The 25,492-nt window shown below is 34.8% G+C and overlaps 1 protein-coding gene across 1 annotated transcript in view; it reads left to right on the top strand.

Annotated features, from left to right (window-relative positions):
- Nucleotides 1-25,097, top strand: part of TAF1B (TATA-box binding protein associated factor, RNA polymerase I subunit B) — a 99,593-nt gene extending 74,496 nt beyond the window's left edge. The window contains exons 10-15 of the mRNA XM_001381106.4: nt 4,756-4,933; nt 5,489-5,535; nt 8,143-8,233; nt 11,622-11,692; nt 13,676-13,898; nt 23,654-25,097. Of these exons, the coding sequence (XP_001381143.1) occupies nt 4,756-4,933; nt 5,489-5,535; nt 8,143-8,233; nt 11,622-11,692; nt 13,676-13,898; nt 23,654-23,864 (821 nt within the window). The 3' untranslated portion in view covers nt 23,865-25,097. The remainder of the gene's footprint in view (nt 1-4,755; nt 4,934-5,488; nt 5,536-8,142; nt 8,234-11,621; nt 11,693-13,675; nt 13,899-23,653) is intronic.
- The last annotated feature ends 395 nt before the right edge of the window (nt 25,098-25,492 follow it).

Here is a 25,492-nt window from a genome sequence, read left to right as displayed (position 1 = left end):
TAGAGATCCTAAAAATCAAAGGAGAAATTAATAAAATTGAAAGTCAAAGAACTATTGATTTAATAAATAAGACTAGAAGCTGGTATTTTGAAAAAACAAATAAAATAGACAAAGTACTGGTTAGTCTAATTAAAAAAAGGAAAGAATAAAACCAAATTGACAGTATCCAAGATGAAAAGGGAGACCTCACCTCTAATGAAGAGGAAATTAAGGCCATCATTAAAAACTATTATACCTAATTTATGGCAATAAATATGGCAATCTAGGGAATATGGATGAATACTTACAAAAATATAAATTGCCTAGACTAACAGAGGAACAAATAGATTACCTAACCAACCCCATATCAGAAAAAGAAATTGAACAAGCCATCAAAGAACTCCCTATGAAAAACTCCCCAGGTCCAGATGGATTCACAAATGAATTCTATCAAACATTCAAAGAATAACTAATCCTAATATTATACAAACTATTTGACAGAATAAGCTAAGAATAGTTCTACCAAATTGGTTTTATGACACAAATATGGTACTGATCCCAAAGCTAGGCAGGTCAAAAACAGAGAAAGAAAATTATAGACCAATCTCCTTAATGAATACAGATGTAAAAATCTTAAATAAGATACTAGTGAAAAGACTCCAGCAAGTCGTTACAAGGGTTTTTCACTATGACCAGGTAGTATTCATACCAGGAATGCAAGGATGGTTCAATATTAGGAAAATCATTCACATAATTGACCATATTAACAAGCAAACTAACAAAAATTACATGATTATCTCAATAGATGCAGAAAAAGCCTTTGATAAAATACAACACCCATTCCTATTGAAAACACTAGAAAGTATAGGAATAGAAGGGCCTTTCCTAAAAATAATAAACAGTATATATCTAAAACCATCAGCAAACATCATCTGCAATGGGGATAAACTAGAAGCCTTCCCATTAAGATCAAGAGTGAAACAAGGATGCCCATTATCACTTCTATTATTTAACATTGTACTAGAAACACTAGCAATAGCAATTAGAGAAGAAAACGAAATTGAAGGTATTAAAATTGGCAGTTAGGAGACCAAGCTATCACTCTTTGTGGATGATATGATGGTCTATAAAGAATCCTAGAGAATTCACTAAAAAGCTAGTTGAAATAATCAACAACTTTATCAAAGTTGCAGGATACAAAATAAACCCTCATAAGTCATCAGCATATCTATATATCTCCAACCCATTTCAGCAGCAAGAATTAGAAAGAGAAATTCCATTTAAAATCACTCTAGACAATATAAAATACTTAGGAATCTATCTGCCAAGACAAACACAGGAACTATATGAACACAACTATAAAACACTCACCACACAATTAAAACTAGATCTAAATAATTGGAAAAACATTGATTGCTCATGGGTCGAACGAGCTAACAATAAAAATTATAATCCTGCCCAAATTAATTTACTTATTTAGTGCCATACCTATTGAACTACCAAAAAACTTTTTACTGAATTAGAAAAAACCATAACAATGTTCATTTGGAAGAACAAAAGATCAAGGATATCCAGGGAAATCATGAAAAAAAAATGCAAAGGAAGGAGGACTTGCAGGTACAGATCTCAAAGTATACTATGATAAGCCCAAAGAACCAAAACCCACTATTTGATAAAAACTACTGGGAAAATTGGAAGACAGTATGGGAAAGATAAGGTTTGGATTAGGTAGGATCTCACACCCTACACCAAGATAAACTCAGAATGAGTGAATGACCTGAATATAAAGAAGGAAACTATAAGCAAATTAGGCCAACACAGAATAGTATACTTGTCAGATCTTTAGGAAAGGAAAGACTTTAAAACCAAGCAAGATCTAGAAAAAATAAAAAAATATAAAATCAATAATTTTGATTATATCAAATTAAAAAGTTTTTGTACAAACAGCACGAATGCATCCAAAATTAGAAAGGAAACAACAAATTGGGAAACCATCTTCATTAAAAAAACTTCTGACAAAGGTCTAATTACTCGTTTATAAAGAAGTAAACCAATTGCACAAAAAATCAAGCCATTCTCCAATTGATAAATGGGCAAGGGACATGAATAGGCAATTTTTCAGATAAAGAAATCAAAACCATTAATAAGCACATGGAAAAGTGCTCTAAATCTCTTATAATCAGAGAGATGCAAATCAAAACAACTCTGAGGTATCACCTCACACCTAGCAGATTGGCTAACATGACAGCTATGGAAAGTAATGAATGCTGGAGGGGATGTGGCAAAGTAGGGACACTAATTCATTGCTGGTGGAGTTGTGAATTGATCCAACCATTCTGGAGGGCAATTTGGAACTATGCCTAAAGGGTACTAAAAGACTGTCTGCCCTTTGGTCCAGCCATAGCACTGCTGGGTTTGTACGCCAAAGAGATAATGGACAAAAAGACCTGTACAAGAATATTCATAGCTGCACTCTTTGTGGTGGCCAAAAATTGGAAAACGAGGGGATGCCCTTCAATTGGGGAATGGCTGAACAAATTGTGGCATATATTGGTGATGGACTAGTATTGTGCCCAAAGGAATAATGAACTGGAGGAATTCCTTGTGAACTGGAATCAACCTCCAGGAATTGATGCAGAGTGAGAGGAGCAGAACCAGGAGAACATTATACACAGGGTACAATCGAATGTAATGGACTTTTCCATTATTGGCAATGCAGTGATTCTGAACAACTCAGAGGGATTTACGAGAAAGACCACTAACCACATTTAGAGGGAAAACTGTGGGAGTAGAAACAGAAGAAAAACAACTGCTTGATCATAAGGGTGGATGGGGATATGATTAGGGATGTAGACTCTAAATGATCATTCTTGTGCAAACATTAACAATATGGAAATAGGTTCTGATCAAAGACACATGTACAACCCAGTGGAATTGTGTGTCAGCTACGGGAAGGGGTGGGATTATGGGAGGGAAAGAATAGGATTCTTGTAACCAAGGAATAATGTTCTAGATTGACTAATTAAATAAAATTTTCAAAAAAGAAATTTAAAAAAGAAAGAGTATACATAGAGGGCTAGAGTGTGAGTTGAATATGATGGGATGATATAAAATTAAATTAAGGCATGAGAAAGAGGAATGTATTGAGAGGAAGGGGAAGAGAAAAATAAAATGGGCTAGATTGTTACACATAAAAGAGGCATGAAAGAGCTTTTACAATGGAGGGGAAGATAGAGGAGGTGGGCAGGGAAGCATGTGAACCTTACTATCATTGGGATTAGTCCAGTGAGGGAAGAACATACACAGTCAGTTGGGTATAGAGAAAACAATCTTAACCCTACAGGAAAATAGAAGGGGAGGGGAAGAGAAGAGGGGGTTGGTACTGATACAAATTGGAGGACGTGGCAGTCAAAACCTAAACATGGTAAATAGGATGATGAATAATATACAGTAATCATAATGCAAAAAAAAAAATTACAAGTCTCTAATAAAGCTTTGTTTCTCAAATACATAGAGAAATTAGTTGAATATATATGAATATGAATACAATACATTCCCTAATTGATAGTCAAAAGTTATGAAAAGGCAGTTCTCAAAATATTTAAAGCTTTTTATGATCATGTAAAAAATGCTCTATATCACTTATTAGAGAAATGTAAACTAAAATAAATCTGAGATACTACCCCACATGTCACGTTTGTCATTTTCCTTTTTTGTTATAATAACCAAACTTGGAGAGGATATGGGAAAGTTGAGACACTAATGCCTTGTTTGGGGGCAGTTCTGAATTAATTCCACCGTTCTGGGGAGCTATTTGAACCTATGCCCAAAGGGCTATAACAGTACTTACCCTTTGACCTAGTAGTATCATTACTAGGGTTATATCCCAGAGATAAAATACAAAAGGGGGAAGGATTTATATATACAAAAATAAAGCAGCTCTTTTAGGGGAGGGATATGGCAAAGAATTGGAAAGTGAGGGAATGGTTGAATAAGTTATAGTACATGATTTTAATGTAATTTTATTGTACTGTTAGAAATGATGAGCAGGCAGAGCTCAGAAAAAGACTGGAAAGTCTAAAACAAACTTGAAGCGAATGAAATAAGCAGAACCAGGAGAACATTGAACAGAGTAACAGGAATAATGTACAGTGAACAACTGTGAATAACACCTATTCTCAGCAATATGATAATCCAAAACTATCCCAAAGGACTCATGATAAAAAATGCCATCTGCTTCCAGAGGAAAAGAACTGATAGAGTCCAAATCTAGATTAAAGCAAACTTTTTTCACTTTCTTAATTTTTTAAAATTTGAGTTTCCTTCCACAAAAGGGTTAATACGGGGAAATGTTTTAAGTGATTGCAAATGTAAAAAACTATATAAGATTGCTAACCATCTCAACATGGATGGAGGGATGAGGAGGAGGGAAGGGAGAGAACTTAAAGATTCAATATTCTTTGAAAAATGTTGGAAACTGTTGTTACATGTAATTAGGGGAAAATAAAATAAAATGTCTAAAAATTAGGTTAAATAAAATAAAAACTAAATATGATAAAATAATCTTTAAACATTCTCTCACTAAATTTGTTTTAAAATGAAATATATAACAATGAATTTTACTAATTAGCTAGTTTTTTATTAAAAGTAACTTTGGAGGAAATGTTATTTTATTTTTTCTAAAATATGTTATTAAATGCAGTTTTTCATAAATACTAGCATGTTCATGTTTTTAGGAAAATCTTATTTATGGTTTCCTGTTTTACTCTTCTACAGATGAAATGCATAACCTGACTTGTCAAGTGGTCAAATTGACTGGCATAGGAGAAGTAGATTTCCTGACATTTGATCCAATAACGGAAAAAACAAGGATGGTTAAATATGATGTTCAGGCTGTAGCTGTCATTGTTGTGGTGCTGAAACTACTCTTTTTATTGAATGACAATGTAGAATGGTAAATATGTGGTTTCTATCAATTTAGTGGGGACTAACACTTTTATAATGGTCATTATATTAAGTAAGCTAAAGTAGTATTATTTATTGACTTCACTATCTAGAGTGAAGACATTTATGTTAATTTTTTTTTATATTGGAAAGTCTTAATTGCCATACCATAAAAACATTCAATTTCAGTATTGTTTATACCAGTACATTTATGTCTCAGATATTTTCAAAGTATTTACTTTGACTTACTAAATGGTTGATAATGTATTAGGTTCGTCTTGGTATTACTTGTTAGATATTAATATTAGTACATTGTTTGTCCTCAGATTTTGACAGCATACATATTCTTTTTAAAATTAGCTTGAGAGAACAGAATTTCATTGCTGTGCTCTCCTCTTCTTCTTAGTACTAGGTATTTTGGACAGAATTTAGTGTCTCCACTGTTCAAGTGAGGCATTTTTTTCCTTGAAAAAATTGACTTTAATTAGGTACACATATTAAGTAGGAGAAGTCAGGTGGTAATTGTTTTCAAGTGAGTTGATAATTTACGTGTGATTATTTGCAGGTCCCTTTCTAGCCTTGCTCAAGAAAATAACGAAAACAACCATGAAGGTACTTAAATGTGTCTATCAGTATTATTCATTGTAAAAGCTAATTTCAAAATTGTGCCCCCTCCAAATTGTGTTTTATGTTTATGAGTTTATGCTTAAAGCATATTTTGAATTCTCATATTCCATCTAGGGTTAATGGTATTCTCAATAGTAGGATGCCTTCAAAAATACTTTTGATATTCATGGCCCTAGAAAGGCCCAGTAGTTTCATGTTGAAAAGGTAGTGGTGGCACAGGCAAAGGACTGTGTACTTCCCTTAAGGCAATAGGAACCCACTGAAGATTTTTGAGCAGAGGAATAATATACAGCTGGTATGAAGAATTAGAGGAATAGGAGTGGTGTTAGAGGAACTATTTGAAAACTTTTGCAATAGCCAGGGCACATGATAATATAGTAATAATTTTTTAAAATAAAGTGATAGCAATGGAAATAGAAAAGAGAGGACAAATGAGAGTTGCTGTAATGGTAGAATTGAAAGGTCTTTATGATTCTAGCTTCTGTGGATCTACTATAGCCATGTTGGTGAACCTATGACACATGTACCAGAGGAGGGCACTCAGAGCTCTCTCTGTGGGCACTCCCGCTATCACTCCAGCACAGAATTCACCAGAGTTTGTTACTAGAAAGCTAGAGAGATGCAGTGTGGAGCTGCTCCCCTCCCCTGCTCCTTGCAGTTTGCAGTTTGGGCACTTGGTCTCTAAAAGGTTTGCCCTCACTGTACTATAGCAATTCTTAGAGGACAGGCAGCTGCTTTTTTCTCAGAGGATCTACCTCTCTCCTCTTCAAGAAGAGCCTCCTTTTTTTTTTTTTAAGTTCGAAGTATACAGTTGTCCTTTTTTTCTAGGTGATATTTTTCTACTTTCCATCTTTCCAACAGAGTTATTTCTTCTGTGCTACTTTTATTTTGTTTTTTCCCACTAACGTCAGCCTTTTGGTGTCTTCTTTTGTTGTTTTGTTTTAAAGGAATATTTTAAAATTTCTAATAACTTGTATTATGGAGCTCCTTTCATCTTTCCTTTTAGGAAGGAGACTAGCCTACCACTTGGAACATAAACAGTAGTAATTTGGCAGTGGCACAAAATAAAATTTTAAAATCCCATTGGAAGTTATTGAAGTATTTACCCAACTATTTATTCTAATTGAAATTCTCAACATTGTTTTTTGAACTTCTTGTGGATATTTACACCTAGCCCCCTAACCTTAGTTCTTAATATCTTTACAGCCTTTTATCCCTTTTAACTGCTTGTTAACCAAATCTAATTTTCATTTCCTTTCAGCAGTTTCATAACTTTATATTCTACTTCCCTTCCCTTAATGACTTGTTTATTTTCCCAATTTCTTTTTTAAGTTATTAATTTTGTTTTAATTATCAATCTGTATTTCTTACCTCTCTTGTCTTCCTAACTACTTTATCCTTTTCCATCTTCCTGAGTCCTCTTCTTTAGGTCTCCTCTTAGCTCAAGTTGTTCTCTTTCAATTTATCTTTTTTTTCCTCAAGTTTTCTCCCTTGTTTTTAAATCTTTCTTCACAAGTAAAGACCTTTCAAAATCACCTTCACAATTTCTTTCTCTTTTTATAGCTGCAGTCTTTGTTTCTCCTCATGTTGTATTTCCTACAACCCTCTCTTAAAGTACTATATTGACCTAAGGATTGTTTTCCTTCATTTTTTTCTTTCTCCCCAATTTTTTCAAATCTTTCTTCCTTTCTATTAATCTCTAGTTTCTTGACAAGTCTAACATCTTCCAAATCACCTTCACAATTTCCTTCCAATTCTTTTTTGAGTCTTAATTTCTTCTAGTCCTTGATCAAAAACTTGAAGTTAAAAAAAAAGGCAAAAAAACAAAAAAAAGGACCATTCAGAAGCAACAGTTATGTTCTCTTCTCTGGTTTTATGAAACTGATAATTAACTTAGAGTATTTTAACAGATACTTTGATAAGAAAGGAGTAGAGTTCAATAATAGCCCATTCAAGCTATCATTCAGCTCTCTAGTTTTCATCTTTTGCTTTCTTTTCTATCAGAGTCCCATCTCTTTCTCTGTCCCATCCTTTCTTGGCTTCCACCTGTGGATAGAAAAGAATGAGGATTGAAGGACCATACAGTAATGCATTCATCTCCGCTCACCTCACACTGGCAATAAGGGTTGGTTGCTCTTTGATCTAGCTTCTTGTCATTAGGATCTTTGAAGATGTTCTATAATTAGGAATAGTAGATGATAAAGAAAGGCAATGTGACATAATGGAAAGAGGATCAAATTTGAATTTTGAGAGCCTTGAATCATTAAATTCTGTCACTAACCCGGACAAATCACTGATTATCTCAACTTCAATTTTCACACTTTCACTACCAAATTCATGATGTTTTTGTGGAGATTAAATAAGACTGCTAAATTAATAATTCAGTTAAGTATGGTATTATTGATTCTCTATGTTTACCAAGACTTATTATTAAAATGCTTAGAAACAGGGAGTGAAGTAAATATTCTTTGGTTCCTTCTATCTTTAAACCTATGATCCTTTAGTTCTATTATCAACAAATGATGTATCATTTGGGTTATGTATATTATTCCAGGATTTACATAGTTAATAATTAAATTTTTTATGTTTTAGGTAAGCCATGTTTTGACTTCAGAAAGTGGTATCAGATTATGAAGAAAATAATCGATGAAAAACAGCAACAAAGAGAGGAATTCAAAGCAAAGTACTTTTTTTTAAAACTATTACTGCTTTAATAACTTGTTATATTACTAAATCCCTTAGATACTCTCAAATCAACTGAGAAACTTAGAATCTGAAGTACAATGAATTTACAGGCTTAACCAATACATATGTATCAATTTTTTAGTTATTAGGCCACATTCTGTTTGTCTTTTGTGGTTTATACCATTCCTCTCCCAGCTGACCAAAACCACCCCTTTTTTAAAGTTCCTTCTTCATCCTACTTATTCTAGTACTACCAAAAACAAAAACAAAAACAAAAAACAAAGCTAAAGCTACCAATAGTTTTCTATTTGCTTAGAGAGAAAATGTCATTAAAACAAAACCAAAGGGAAATGTAGACTATTTTTATATTTGGTTTGGCTATTTTGGAGCTCCCAGAATGATTTTGTTTGGAATCAACTTTATTTGACAAAGCATACAACTTGAGAGCTAGAAGAAACTTATTCCAGATTTCACATAGGCATATTGTGTTAAGTTTTGGGAAAGAGTATTATTATAAGTTGGAGTGCATCTAGAGATAAGGAAAGACAATATTAGAGACCATGCCATATGAGAACTGGTTGAAGGAACTGTGGATGTTTAACAAAACTTGTGGAGGGAAGGATTTTGACTCCATGGGAAGAATTGCTTCCTAACAATTAATGTTCTCTTAAATTGGAATGAAATCCCTCATCAAGTAGTGGCTTTCTCATCATTGGAGATCTTCAGGTGGACATTAAATGTCTACACATTGGTGAATCTGAAAGTAATTCCTCAGTTCAAGTATGCCTTGGACTAGATGATCTTTGTGGTTTCTTCTTGAGATTGTATGCTTTTGAGATCATAGGAGCATAACTCTAGGTCTGAAAGAGACCTCAAATTCCATGTAAACCAATTCTCTTATTTACAGAGAAGAAAACTGAGCCCTAGGGTATTAAATAACTTACTCAAAATCACACAGGAAGGTAAGCATCAGAGGCAGGTTTTCCCATTGTTCTACACTACCTCCTCCTAGATTATCAATCCTTTGGCCATAATCTGATCTTTTTAGCTATGTGTTATCAAGAATAATTGAGGGAAAAAATTTTGAACTGATAAATTGTCTTCATTTTGTTTCAGTATATGGAAGTACTACAGAAAGATAGATAGCAAATTGAAGAAAATATATACAGAATATCTCAGAAGCCTAAGCTTTAATAACTTTAAACTGAACTAAGACTTTGGGGATGCTATATTATTTTTATTCCACATGAATAGGAACTGGTACCAGTTTATGGATTCTAAAGCAATATTTCCAAAAAGAACCATTTGACCTTTTGTTGCAAAATGAACATTAGAGAGGAAGCCATGTATTTTACCATCTTTCTCTGAAATGGCAAGGTTTCTTGGGTAGGATTTATACCTATACTATTACATTTTGAGCTCCTTGAAGGGAAAAAACTACCTTTTCCTTTCTTTGTTTCCTCAGCACTTAATGTGAGTACTGTAGTGAGGAAATTAGGAGATTGATTAAGATATTGATTAAAATAAGATATTTGATAAAGAGATCTCTGAGGGTACAAGCAAGGTAGAGAGAAGTGTATCAGACCAGAATTTGGAAGGAAGAACTCAGGAAAAAGTTCTGTCATTTGGTTAGGTCCTCTCACTGGGTCACTTACTGACTGGGCTTCGGTTAGTGAGCTTGTTTTCTCTGGCTGCTGTGAGAGACAGGCATCTATGACTTTACTCTTGGCTGGTGAAAGGGAAGAGTGACCTCTTAATCCCATCTGAAGAGGGTTTCTACTTTCCTGTTTGAGAGAAGTCATCTTTAAGAAGAAGCTGACAGATCTGCTTTGCTGGATAACAGTTTTGGAGGAGAAAGATTGAAGCTGTTTGTCTAGACTCTGGGCCACACCAGGGCCACCAGATTATCAGTTAGCAGCTGCCATCTTGACTGACTGAATTTACATGTGATTGGAGAACTTCTTTATCAAATTAAGTTAATTGAATAAGGATTTAGGTAGTTTATAGTTAGATAGAATGTTGGATTTTAGTATCGGAGTAGATATTAGTGTGACCAGATCAGAAGACTCCATTGTGAGGTGGACTTAGCAGGTGGGTGGAGACAGTTCCTGGCTAGCATTAAGGTTCCTTATTATTAATCCTTATTTTCATCTTATTAAACAAAAATAAATAGCTATATATATATATATATATATATATATAGTATGTCTCCAAGAACCTTCCATATTGACCTAAGGAAGGGAAGCCATCCTAATCAATATCCTAATTTCCTTACCACAGTACTTGGCACATAGTAAGCACTGAATAAATGTTTATTAACCTTACAGTATTATTTATTAGTCCTTCCCCTCCTTTTAATTCCTGCTAGTTCAGACACTTACCTCTTCTCACCTAGATCATTCAGTTGTCTATAAATTGCCTTCCTCCTTATTGTGTTTGCAATTCATCCTTTCCATGGCTTTTTTTTTTTAATTTTCCCAATTTGTTGCTCTTATCACACCATCCTCTATTCAAAATCATTTAGTGGCTCCCCAGGGCATACTGAATAAAGTAAAGATTCTCAATCCAATCACTTAAAGTCTCAAACATTTTGACTTCAAATTGTCTTCTCAGATTTATTTCATTACTCATTTCCACAATTTCCACTATTTTCAATCAAATCAAACTTTTCCGTATCCTTTTCCTCACTGCCCTTTTTTTGTCACAATGCCTTTCCTCTTTATATTCTTATACCTAAAATGGGCCACCCTTAACTCCATCTGTTGAATCATCAGCCACAAATACTTAGTAAACACCTACTAGGTACTAGGCAGACAAAGATAAAAGCAGTCTCTGCCTTCCAGAAACATGATATCAAGGGAAAGAATAAATACATACATAAGTTTATATAAAATATGTACATACGCTTTTATAAAAATATGTAAGCACATGCAAAATAAATACAAGATTATGTTTTAGGAGACACTGATAGCTGGGGATATGGTGAAGATCAAGAATGACTTTATATAGAAGGTGGTACTTAAGCTATGCATTAAAAGAAACTAGTATTTCTTCCTTCAAGGACTAAATCATTTATTCTAGATAAACTTTCATTTCACTGTCTTTGGCTGGAAGTGGTCTTTCCATCATATTTATCAAAACATAGTCTTTATCTGAACTTTCTCTCAACACTTATCCCATGCTTCCTGATTTAGTTCTTAAAAGTTAGAAGGGACCTTAGATAACATCTAATCCAACCCTTTTTGCTGTTAAACAGAATGAAAGGTGGACAGGTTAAATGGCTTTTCCTAGCTCTCACAAGTAGATATTTCTTCTAAGAATTAGTCCACCAGAATGTGATCAGCCATGTTTCTTTTCTATCATTTTATAATTTTTTCTATCTATAGGTACCTGTGGAAAAGTGAAAAGCCATTATATTATTCATCAGCGGACAGATCAGTAGTTTATAAAAGAAGGCGTGAGTTGAATTTTTTCAAGTATTGTTTTTACTTTTAACATGTTGTTACACAGTTGCATCTTTTAATTTTCCATATCTGCAGGTTTTTGTATATGACAAAAACTGCAATTATGTTAGCAATAATATATTTTTGATCATGATGATAATAACAATGATAAAAAAATATATATTTAGTTTACACAAGGTGTTTTCCTACAACAACCCTGTGAAGTTGGCAGCGCTCATCTTACTTTGGCCTTATGAAGAGACTAAAGCCCAAAAGTTGGAGTGACTTGCCACAGAGTCACATAGCTAGGAAGTATCAGAGATGGGACTCATCCAAGCCTCTTGGCTCAAAGTCTGCTATAATTGCCATTCTGCCAGGTTGGTGGCTGGGAAAGCGCTAGAGCATCATCCAGATATCCAAAACATGTATAAGAATGCCATTATGGAACTGTTTTATAATACTGATGATGAATTTCCCTAGGACAAATAAAATTTGCCATGATTTTCCCTAAGGCCTCTTGACTGATTGAAAAGCCTTGGTCAGATCAATGAACATTGTGTTCAGACTTCTGTTCTATACCTGGTTTTTCTCTTGGAGTTGTTGGGCAGCAAACATCATATCGAATGTTCCTTGACCCTTTCTGAAACTACACTGGCTTTCAAGTAGATGACTATCTTCCAGGTGAAGGATTAACCTATTAAGGAGTACTCCTACTGGCTATTCATACCTGACTTGTGGTAGAATCTTCTGAGCTTATATTGGCCTGATCAGCCATAGTCAGACACACTGATCTTGACACAGTGCTGTCGTTTTGGTCCTCTTCAAAGACAACAACCAACCATCATTTATGGAGTAGTTTCTTTTATATAGAAGCAAATTTTATATTTATATAGAAGTAAAATGTATTTTTTAAAATTGTGAGCATACAAGGTATAAAAGTTTTAACTGATTTTTTAAATGTCATAATACATAAACCCAAATGAGTATTATTCCCATCAAAATAACTATTTTAATCATCAATACACTTCATTCAGCATTGTGACTATTATTAAAATCTAAGATTTAGGTATCTGCAAAAATCGAGGATTAAATGATGATTGAAACAGTTTTTGAAATAGTCTTCAGATTCATCAACACTTTCTTTTTTAATATCTTCAGTAATGGTAATTTTTACAGTAAAATCTTAATATTCTTTTTTTTTTTAAACCCTTACCTTCCGTCTTGGAGTCAATACTGTGTATTGGCTCCAAGGCAGAAGAGTGGTAAGGGCTAGGCAATGGGGGTCAAGTGACTTGCCCAGGATCACACAGCTAGGAAGTGACTGAGGCCAGATTTGAACCTAGGACCTCCTGTCTCTAGGCCTGGCTCTCAATCCACTTTGAGCCACCCAGCTGCCCCCAAAATCATAATATTCTAAAGACAGAGGACATTTAGAAAAAAGCCCCTCTTCCCTCATTTTACAATGGAGGTATTACTAAGAGAAATTAAGTGATTTGTATAAAATTGCTCAGTAAATTAGTGTCTGATCTGGAACTGTAACCTAGGGCTGTTGAAATCCCTTTTGTCCCTAGTTTGATACTCTGCCCCCATTCTTCAAAAGTAGATTTGAATTTTGGAAGCAGGGAAAAAAAAAAAAACCAAAACATTTAGAACCTAGTTAATTTGAAGTCATTTGAGCTTTGGTGAATACAGTGAATGGTTATAATAAGTAGTTATCATTTTGTTTCAGAAACAAAATGTGATTATTAAAAAAAGGTTACTATTTGTGTGTGTCCCACAGGTTTTAAATGCAATTCTAAAGGAAGATCCCTCAAAATATTTGAGAAGAGCATCATTTTTTGGAATTAGTGTCTACCCATCCAAAGGGATTACTTCAAAGGGAAACTAGAAACTAGGATGGTTTTTAAACAATTGATATCATCATATCAAATACCTTATATTTTTTTGTGAGTTAAGCACTGCTTTTTCTTATGTAGTCTCCTTCCTTCTAATTCCAGGCATGGTAATGAACCTCCAAAAACAGTTTAGTACATTGGTTGATTCAGCACCAAATTCTGAAAAGAAAAACCCAACAAGTTTCCAGTTAAAGTGGACAAAAGAAGAGCAGAATACAACTTGCTTCCATGGACACAGTCTTCAAGAAATCCTACAAAAGAAAGGCAAATCATTAACAACCTTAAATTCACAGTATTGGCTTAGCACTCAGAAGTTCTGTAAGAGGTATGTGGCACTTTGAGGGAAGAATAAGGCCAGAAGGAATGAAGTTGGCTTTTGCCAAAACAGTGTCTCTTATTAACATAAGTATTTTACTATAAAATTCTTTATGTAAAATTTGCCATATTAGTCAATTATAGCAAGATTGATGTGATTGGAAGGTTGAGAGTTTATGACTAAAGTCCAAGGATATACAGTCAATCATTTCCTTGTGCTTATGCAAAATAAAAATGGAGAAATTCTAAAAGAGAGATGATACAGAATTAACACAGAATGTTTAGGTCCAGTTAAATCAATCTACAATAAAACAGATAAACTAATCAAAATGCAGATAAATATTGGTCAGTGTTAGATAATTTCTTAAAAACATTGTACAAATATTGTCCCTTATATTTTTAGATAGACGTTATGCAGCAATGCTATATATTAAAATGGATTTGATTTTCTCTTTTTTTCCAGAGTAATGAACATTTTTCTTAAAATGACACTCGACAAGATTAAGGGGCGGGGGAGGGAATTGCTCATAGGAAGGAATGACCGATTTTCTGAAACAAAATTGTTGTCTTTTAAATAAGCAAAACCACAAAAATATTCAACCATACCATGTGGAGAACCTTTGTTTCTTCTTATTAAGGAAGTAATTTTGGGGACAGCTGGGCAGCTCAATGTATTGAGAGCCAGGCCCAGAGATGGGAGGTCCTGGATTCAGATCTGGCCTCAGACACTTCCTAGGTGTGTGACCCTGGGCAAGTCACTTGACCCCCATTGCCTAGCCCTTACCACTCTTCTGCCTTAGAACCAATACACAGTATTGATTCTATGACAGAAGGTAAGGGTTTTAAAAAAAATGTGATTTCATGTTCCATTTGGAGCTAATAATGATGATCCCACTTAAATTCTGAAATAAGTATTGGTAGACATTTACTCACTAACAATTTAATAAATATTTGAGAAGCACCCATGCTATGCAAAGTACTGTTTTATCACATAGGGATTGAAATTTAAATTAAACATGATCCTTGTCATCAAGGCTATTAAATTAATATGTGCTAGGGGGATAAGACAGAAGAATACATGTTAATAAGTTCATTAAAAACTTGCAAAACAAATGATATGTGATTTTTCCAACTCGAGAAGTCAGAAGACTTTCCAGAAGGAGGTAGCATTTGAGTTAAAGATGGATAGGAATTCAGCAAGGGAGAAGGATAGGAACGAAGGACCTCATGGGTATAGGGGATCACTGCAAACAACTGACTAAGTCTGTCAAGAGTACCACCCTTTCTTCCAGGAATCAAGGTTTATAATCTGGGAGTTATCCTCAACCCTGTACTTTCACTCACTCCACATAACCAATCGATGATCATCTCCTCCCTTCTCTCCACACACATAGCCACTATCCTAATTCATCCTTCATGACCAGACCATTATAATAATGTCCTGATTGTTTTTCTTACAAACAGCTTCTTTTCTGTCTAGTTCATCCTCATACCCCTGCCAGATAAATATTCCTAAAGCATGTCTAATCACATTTTTTTCCCACTCAAGAAGTTTCAATAGCTTTCTATTGCCTTAGGATAAAATACAAACTCTTTTCTTTGACATTTAAAGTTCTCTTTAGAGCCTGACTCTAGACTCTCTCTCCAGACATTTTTTTATACATTTTTTAATTCCGTCATTTAACTTACTCTTGTTTTGTAGCCAAATTGATCTTCTTGTATGTGATATTACTGCATAAATTTCCCATTATTCCTGGAGTGCTTTTTCTTACCTCCACCTCTTAAAACTCATACTTCTATTCATGTCACCTTCTATTAGAGGCCTTTCCTAATTCTCCCAGGTGTTAGTCTCCCTCCCATATCAAACAGTCATCAAGCAAAACTATTACATATTTATTTTGTATATTCTTTATGTTTTTCTGTTTACGTGTTGTTTCTCTTCCCCTCCTCCAGTAGTGTAAGTTCCTTCAGAGCAGGAACTGTTTCATTTTTTGCTTTTGTATCTTCACCATCTAGCACAGTGCCTAGCATAGAGTAAACACTTAATAAATGTTTGTTGAATTAATGAATGGAGTGGGAAGATGCTTGCTCATTTGCATTATGCAAATGTTTTGGTAGTTGGTGTTCCATATGCAAATATAACCAACCATGTCAGTGAGGATACCACATACTATTTTTCTGAGATGTCCAAATCTACAGTAATAATTATGTTATATTTGGGGGCTAAGTCATATTGATTGACAAGTCTAAGTCTGAATAATTGCCTGGGGAGGTTTAAGAAGTGATTCAGTGAACTCCTAGCTTTTTCTATACTTTAAATTTAAATATTAGAATGTATACTGATTTAATTTGGCATGTTTTATCCAGCTTGTAGAATTTCTCTGCATTGTCATCCTTTGCAATGGATGTCGATGCATATGCTAAAGTTATTTTAATGGCTGCCTTTCTGCAAAGATTATGAACACTACAGTAGGAAATGACTGTCTCATGAGATAACTCCTTACTGCTTTTGAATAGAAACATATGGGTTATTATCTCCATCACTGGACAAAACATCCAAGTTAATGAGCTCACAGAACTATTTAAGTACTTTAAATTCATTAGATCTTCAAGAGAGAATGAATATAGTGAAAACAATATTGAATTTATAGAAGATAAGCTTGTGTTCTAATACCTTTTTTCAACTTTAAAAAGCAGTTAATTTATCTCCTTGTATAATTGTCCTTTGAACATATAAACAAATATAAAAGAATAATAGCAGGAAAGCTACTTGCCCTAGGAACTTTTTATCAAACTTCATAAAAAAATGAGAATACTGAGACAATGAGGAGAAGTAAAAAAAAGAAAGGAGACTGCAGCTTAAAGTGGATAAAGTGCGAGGCTGAGAGGCAGGAAGGCCTAGATTCTAGTATTGCCTTTGATACATACTAGACGTCCAACTGTGACTTAACCTCTTGGTTGCTGATCTGCATTGATGACACAAAGAGTTCATCTAGAGCAAAAATAATAATAAGCAATCTATAAGCATTTATTAAATCTCTGTGCAAGACACTGAGGAGACAAATACATTAAAATAATACTTCTTTTCAAGGAACAAACATTCTAATGAATGAGACAAGTATGTGTATGTTCTAAGTAGGGGATAGAAACTAGACCTGTGATTTAATTGGTGGTGGGAACTTCCAGACGAGGGAAACTCCCTCTACCCATGCAGGCTGACATTTTCTTTGCAATTCATAGACTAAATCTGAGTTCCTGAGAAATTAATTGAAAGCTCAATTAATTGAAAGGTCAATGACATCTCACATATAATGCTTGAAATTTTTCAAAGATTTTTCTTATAAGTATCACTTTCCAAATTTACAGATCAGGAGACTGAAATTTAAAGAAATTAAGTAACTTCTCCAAGGACACATAGCTAATCAGTGTTGTAAGGATCTTGACCCAAGATTTTCCTGACTCCACCTTTGGTGTCCTTATCATTACACAGAAATTGCCTATCAGAACTAAAAGCCTATATAAAAATTTTTGGATAATTTATTCATAAGTATGATGGATATTTTCATACAAATAATTTTGGTACAACTATACATTATATTTCTCCTTTCTCTATTTCATGGCATTTTGTGACATAGTTTCTTTTCATAGTTATTCATTAGAAAAATATTGTTCCCAAGGAGGTAAATATTCGTGATATCATTACTGAGTTGGGAAAAGTAGAATTAAAAGAATCCAAGTGAAAGAAGATATCTATAGAGGAAGTAGTGTAAGCCCAAAATTGTCCCCCCAACAAGTATGAAAGCATATGTGAAATTTTAATTAATTCAGATTGAGCTGATTGTTGTACAGGCTTTATAGCATTCTTCAAGTGCCTATATGGTGGTGATGACTCTTGAGTTTCTTTTTATAAGAATTTGAAATTTTCATTTAAGTAGTATAGGAAAAGGATTCTGATATATGTATGGTTTTCTAAAACTAAACAAGCAATTTCTTTGTTTTATTAAGAAGGGACTTGAGGGGCAGCTGGGTGGCTCAATGGATTGAGAACCAGACCTAGAGATGGGAAGTCCTGGGTTCAAATCTGACCTCAGACATTCCTAGCTATGTGACCCTGAGCAAGTCGCTTACCCCCATTGCCAGCCCTTACCACTTTTCTGCCTTGGAACCAATATACAGTATTGATTCTAAGATGGAAGGTAAGGGTTTAAGAAAAAAAAAAGGGACTTTACAGTTAATACACAAATATGTGTGTAATACACTTATAATACACACTCACATATATGATAGACAAAGTCTTTCTAACCTGAACTCAAATACTATCTTTGTGACAAGTCACTGATCTTCTCAATTGCCTAAATCTAAGATTATAAATTTTAGAGGAGATGTTGATCTATATCTTTGGAGGGAAGTTTCATTCTGAGATTCTCTGTACTGATGAAATCATGATTTTAGACTCCAAAAAAATTAGTGTAAATAATCTTTCAATACACTTTGATGGAGGTGATCTTTGGTTCTCAAAGTCAATACCAAGAGAACAATAGATGTGAAAAGTCCTACAAAGCTGGAAACTCTTCAAGTATGAGGCTAGTGGTGGATTGTTTGTCCTTTGGTCAAAAGCCAGCTGAAGTAGGTTGAGAGGCTACAGTTTTGAATTGGGTACATAGCTTTTTCCTTAATGTTATTTGTTCTTTCATTCAGTATATCTTTACTCAGTATCCACTCCATATATGACATTGTGCTAGGTTTAGTGGGAAATATAAAACTGAGTATGGCTTAGTCTTTGCCTTCATAGAAATTACAGTGGGAAAGATAAATGTAATGGGACTTGAAAGTGTCTTGAGAAAGGTACAAAATGCTCTTGTAGTTCTGAAGAGGTAGAAATCACTCTCTGAAAGGACAGGAAAAAGGAGGCATGGGCCTTCTTTCAAGGCTCAGTTCAAATACCACCACCGCTATGAAACCTTGATTAATATCCCTTTTCTCCGCCCCAGATTTACCATGTCACTAGGCAATTAGAGTTAAATGCTTTACCCAGGGTTATGTAGCTAAGAAGTGTTTGGGGGTCAGGGCACATTTGAACCCAGGATCTCTCCCCCTTTAGGCCTGGGTCTCTATCCACTGAGCTACCTAGCTGTCTCCATAGCACTTTCTTATACCTCTCCTTTGCCCTTAACCTCACTCCCTTAAGATTAGTGAATTGCCTGAACTTATTTGAATGATATCACTTTTCTTTAATTCATTATTATTTATGTACACTATCTCCCCCCCATTAGATATTTCTAATTTCCCTGTAACTATAGAGGGTAATACCATCATTCCAACCCCTCGGGTTCACCAACTAGAAGTCATCCTGAATTCCTCAGTATCCCTCACCCTGTTTTATCCAGTATGTTGCCAGGATCTATTGATTACCTCTTCGTAGAATTTCTCTAGTAATTCTCCTGCCTTCTTACGCTACCACCACTGTAGGACAGACCCTCATTACCTTATACCTTGATTATTGCACTAGCATGCTGGTGGGTCTGCTTGCTTCAAGTCTTCTAGCTCCAATCCATCTTCCACTTAGCCACTAAAGTGTTTTGTTTTGTTTTTTCCAGTCTGACTATGTCATCCCTCTACTCAATAAATTCCAGTGGCTCCCTGACACCTTCAGTATCAAGTGCAAAATCCTTTGGAATCCAAACCCTTCATCACCTACCACCTCTGACTTTCCAGCCCTCATATACCCTACACTCCTCCAAGTACTCTTCAATTCAATAATACTAGTCTCCTTGCTCAGTCACCAACTCGACACTCCATCTATTAGCTCCAGGCATTTTATCTGATTGTTCTCCATGTCTATAATGTAATCCCTCCTCATCTTCCCCCACTGGCTTCTTTGGCTTCCTTATAGTCCCAGCTAAAATCCCATCTTCTGCATGAAGTCTTTTCTTGAACCCTGATAATTCTAGTGTCTTCTTTCATTTAGTTATTTTTTATTTATCTTCTTTATAGCTTGTCTGTCTGTTTTTTGTTGTTGAGGTCTCCCTAATTTGTGGTCTCTTTGAAGGTAGGAGTTGCCCTTTTTTTGTATCCCCATTGCTTAGCATGGTACCTGGAATATAGTAGATCTTTAATGAATGTTTATTAATTAATTAGAAACTTTTTAAGATTAGAGCCTAGATTTTATTTATCTTTTTATTGCCAGTTCCTAGAGGTTGGCCTTTCATATAATGGGCACTTAATAAAGATTAATTGACTGACATATAATTGAATTAGGGCACACAACCATGTTGACAGGGTCCATTGCCTATTTGTTATCTCAGTTGGACCCTTGTTGCTTTTATTTCTCAATTAACTTTATTTCCAATTCTCCATAGTAGCAGTTAAAGGCCTCTCTTTCTTCAGACCTCCCATATTACTCCTTTCTTGTAGGGTTACAGTCCTGGTTCTGGAAGAAACTTCTGAGGCCATCTAATCCAACTTCCCCTTCTTTACAAATGAGAAAAATTGAGACCCAGAGGAGTTAAATGACTTGACCCAGGTCATAAGAATAATAAACATCCTTCTCAGTCAAAGATGCTTCCTACTTTCCTGAGTAAAACATGTCATGAGCTCTCTATTTTACCTTACTCCACACTTAAAACCTTACTGCTGCCAGGCCTAGAGACGGGAGGTCCTAGATTCAAATCTGGCCTCAGACACCTCCCAGCTGTGTGACCCTGGGCAAGTCACTTAACCCCCATTGAGCCCTTACCACTCTTCTGCCTTGGAGCTAATACACAGTATTGACTCCAAGATAGAAGGTAAAGGTTTAAGAAAAAAAAAGTCTTACTGCTTCTCTCCTCTTCGTTCTCATCTTTGAAAAAGAAATTCTTCTTCTTGCCAAAGCTGACCCTTCAAACTGTTCTTGACCCATTCTCCCAGCATAGACCATCTCTCCTCTGGGATCTTGGCTCTTAGATCCTTATCTCTTTTCATTTTCCATCTTTAATCTGCTTGTTCCTTCATTCTACAGATATGTTCAAATAGTTCAAACCATAAATAACTTTCTTTTGACTACCCTCTCAGGTTATCATTTATTTTTCCTCCCTTTTCCACCCAAACTTCAAGAAGAAGAAAAAAACTACATTAATCATTTCCGCTTTCTCATCTAGCTTTCAGCCCCATCGCTTTCTTAAAACTCCTCATTCTCAAGTTACAGCAATATTCCAGTTGCTAAAATTCATTCCTCATTCTCTGTAACCTCTTCAGTTTTTGACATATTGTATACCCTCTCTTGGATTTTAGGTCTTGATTCTTTCCTGATTCTTCTTCTGCCTTTGTAGCTCTCCTTTTGAGTTAGATCATCTTCCATGCCCCATCATCATGGATGCTCCCATACCTCTGTTCTGAATCTTATTTCTTTATACTCTCTCCATGACCCCATCAGCTGCCATGGATTCAGAGACCACATCTATGCAGATGACTGCTCTAAGTTATAGATTTATCTCTAATGTCTTGTGTTTTACTCCTACTTTGTCAGCTGCCTTGGTGAATCTTTCCATTTGATCTTTATGTAAATAAACTTCTTATGATTCCTAGTTATGTGAGATGACATTCTCCCACCCTTCCTTAGAAAATCCCTTTACCTTCTCCCCCCCATTTTTTCTCCTAAGAGCATCAAAACATAACAAAAATTATTCCCAGGCCTCCCATCTTCTTTGATTTCCTCCATGAACCCTTAATGACATCTTTGGAATCTTATATCATATCTGACCCCACTCAAATGCACACACCTCATTGTTAATAAAATTTTTTTCCCAATTGCTCACTTGTATTTGCTTTTTATGTTTCTCTTTACTCTCTTGTGTTTGTATTTCAGAGTTTCAACTCAGCTCCTTTCTTTTCATCAAGAATGCTGAAAAGTCCTTTATTTCAGTAAAAGTTGATTTTTTCCCCTCTTCTGGAATATACTCAGCTTTATGTTCTTGGTTATAAGTTAACAACTTATCAGCTCTGTACTATAGGTCCAGCTTTGAGCTCTAGGCTCTGAGCCTGTACTGTATGTTTATATTTCTGGAGCCTTTGGGAGACCCTGCATTCCTGTTAAGAGCCATAGCTAAGTCCATGATCCCTTATGGGCATTGTGTTACTGGCTAGTCTAGAACCCTAGTTTGGAACACTGAGTCCATGATCCCAGACCACTAATGTTATACATTTCCTGCCCTGAATATTGCTTGTAGGTCAAATATTTGATCTTGGGCTGGAAAGATGACTCGCTATAGGTTCTCCTTTAATTTCTGAATCATTATTTGAAGTGAAAGTCAGATCATTTTTGGAATAGCATGGGGATGTACAGATTCCTCTTACTCTGCCATCTTGACTTGGTTTCTTAGTAAGATATGTTTTAAAATTAGAATGCCAGAATTATAAATAATTAGATGCTTTTACATTTTTCATCTTAGATCACAGACTGCGGTATAATGGATAGAACATAGAACTCAGAATCCATAAGACCTGAGTTCAAATCTTGTCTCAGATACTTAAATGTTGTGTGACCCTGGGCCAGTCACTTAACCTCTGTTTACCTCAGTTTTCTCATCTGTGAACTAAGAATAATAATAGTAATGCCTACCTTATTGGGGTTGTTGTGAGGATAAAATGAGATGATATTCATGAATCTCTTAGAAAACTTTACTATATAAATGCTGTCTACTCCTGCTGCTGCTATTACTGCTACTATTATCATACTTTTGTTGTTCAATCATTCAGTCCAACTCCTTATGACCCCATTATGGGGTTTTCTTGGCAAAGATACTGGAGTAGTTTGCTATTTTCTTCTCCAGTGGAATAAGGTAAACAGGTTAAGTGACTTGCTCAGGGTCACATAGCTAGTGAGATCTGAGGCCAAATTTGAACTCGGGTCTTCCTCACTCCAGGCGAAGTGCTTTATTCACTGAACCACCTAGCTGCTTTAACACACTCTTATGTAGCCTTTACCAATAATTTTTTTTCAGCAGAAGAAATAAATTTTTTTAAAAAAATCTTAAATACTTTTGCCCCCAAGAACCTGTTTATTTGTGATAGACTAAGTCTATAAACTGTACATGGAAAAATTTTGCCTCTTAGTGAAATAATTTAAGAGTATAATTTTCATGTAACAAAAGCATTGCTCCTAGCACTCTGAGAATTTCAGGTATAAGTCTAAAAATCTTTGATGTTATCATCAATTCAGTAGAAAAAAAAAATGGAGATCTTTGGTCCCTAGGTAGAGCCATAGTCTCTAAGTGGGATTCATTGATTCATTGAGTTGTTGGGGGTGTGTAGACATCCCAGAGGTGCCACAGCTTGACCAAAAGTGGAGGATCACCCGTCACTTTGAGATAGAGAAGATGAGTTGTGTCTTACTCTCCCCCACCATAGACAACCATGGGTTTGTCTCAGGTACAATTACATCACCCCATTCAGCACTCCTTAAAATTTCAGTCTTATGTTCTTTCACTTCTTTAGGGAGATTCACCATCATGGATTCAAGTTCTTCTATTCCTTTAAGCTCTGCAGGTCATAAATTCTACCAAGTTCTTATCTAAATTCTACCCTAAAAGTTCTGATTTTTCTCTTGAACCATTCTGGAATATCTTGGTGCCATTCCATTCTCTCTTGAGAAACCAAGGGGTTCTCTTTTATCAAGTATTTTTATTATAATTTTATTTAAAGAAGTTTTTAATTTTTAGGTATATTATTTACTTTTCTGATTTTAAAGAAACATTACCATTTAAATTGTATTTTCTTTTTTTCCCCTAGTTACTGTAAACATGTGACTACCTATGAAGAATCCAATTTTTCAATGAGCTATCAGTTTGTACTAAATCTTTTCTCCTTCTTACTGAGGATAAAGGCTTCACTTCTTCATGAAGAAGTAAGCTTAATTGAAAAGAGACTTTTTTACAAAAAATATGAGACTAAAAGTAAAGCTTCCAAATCAAAAAAAAGCAAAAAGATCTTAAAAAGATAGAAGTGAAGATGATTTTGAGAAACTTGCTTCTACATACCTTCACAGTGGTTTTGCCATGAAATCGTACTTCATTACTTCAAAAAATTTGCTATTTCAGCATGAGCACTCCATTCCTTGCTGCAGATGACAGACCTTTACACAGGTACTAGAAATTTTCACGAGTTGCTTTAAGTCAAAAGAAAAACCTAGTACCCAGCATTCCTGTGATAAACATCATCAAACTTAGCTAGGATGATTCTTAGGCCCATTTCCAGGCCCATCCTTGAAGTCTTTTCAGCTTGATACTACCTGCCGAGCTGGTGTTCTGCTGTCAGTGAGTATTCAGAGTCACTTCTACACCATGAAGAACCATCAAGAAGAACTTACTCGAAATAACATTGTTATAAAGCCTTCATATTGAAATTTTAGACAAATGTTTGAGCAATAGCAAAATGTTTAGTGAGATTATGCTTTTATTCACCTGTGAAACAAACATTAAGACTAACTTTTGTATTTCCCCTAGGTTGGGGTCTTCATATATGTTTGTAAAATCAGATTAAAACAACAGATGGGGGAATGTATTGATTAGACTCATAACTTAATCATATGGTAAATTAAAATAAGAAAAAAATTAAATCTATGTATATGTGTGTGTATAAATATATATATTCATATACATTTTCATATATCATATTTTTGAAAGAGATATTTACAATCATGCACATGGGCAGCTCTGTTGTAGTGGACAGAATGCCATCTTTGAAGTCAAAAAGACCTGAGTTCAAGTCCCATCTCTGACACATTCCAAGTATGTGAAATCACTGAACCTGTCAGTGCCTCTGGAACAGAGACTCTGAAGTTGCATAGTAAGTGATGATCTGCGTTGGTGAATTTCTTCACTGAGAATCTCTATACCAATGAAATCAAAGATCAGCTTTAAAAAAACATGATTGTTTGCATTTTATCTACTCTAGTAGTCTGTGAGGTTTGAGAGCCTTTCTTTGTATCCTCAGAGCTTCACCCTGTGCCTAGCACTAGGAAGCGCTTCATAAATGCTTTTTGGTGTGATTGACTGACAGTGCTGACATTATGAATTGGAATAACAGTTGTAATGTATTAAAAACCATGTCTAATTTGATTTATTTATAAATGTTCTTTCAGAAAATGAGTTCTACAGAAGCTATATAAATATTATGTCTGAAAATTTATATTCATTTTAATCAAAATAAAAAATTATTTTGTAAAGAATTAAAATGGAAAACTTGTCATTTATGGAGCTTCCAGTCCACAACAGGCCTCTTAAGAGTGTAAGGAAAGGCTACATCTTGAGGCAGGCTTACAAGGCACATTTCTTTGACTATGAACTGGAGAAAGAATATAATTGACTGAGAAGAAAATAAAGGAACACTTTAGAGATGTTTCTAGAATCCAGTTGAATCAATATAGACCATTTTATAAGCTTGGTTGAAAGAATATCAGGAGCATTTCTAATAATCCATGTTTTTCACTTCTGTAAATGGCATTGATTTTTAACCATAGCCAGTGATTTCTCTTGACTGTATCATCTTCCAGAGCTTTCCTGCAAATCCTTTCTCACCTTTCACCTGGAAGGTTTAATAAAGTTGGACCAAAAAGTCTTAGTGGCCACT

This window comes from Monodelphis domestica, chromosome 1 (genome assembly GCF_027887165.1).
Source record: "Monodelphis domestica isolate mMonDom1 chromosome 1, mMonDom1.pri, whole genome shotgun sequence".
NCBI classification, from domain to species: Eukaryota; Metazoa; Chordata; class Mammalia; order Didelphimorphia; family Didelphidae; genus Monodelphis; species Monodelphis domestica.
This window is presented reverse-complemented; position numbering and strand designations above follow the sequence as displayed.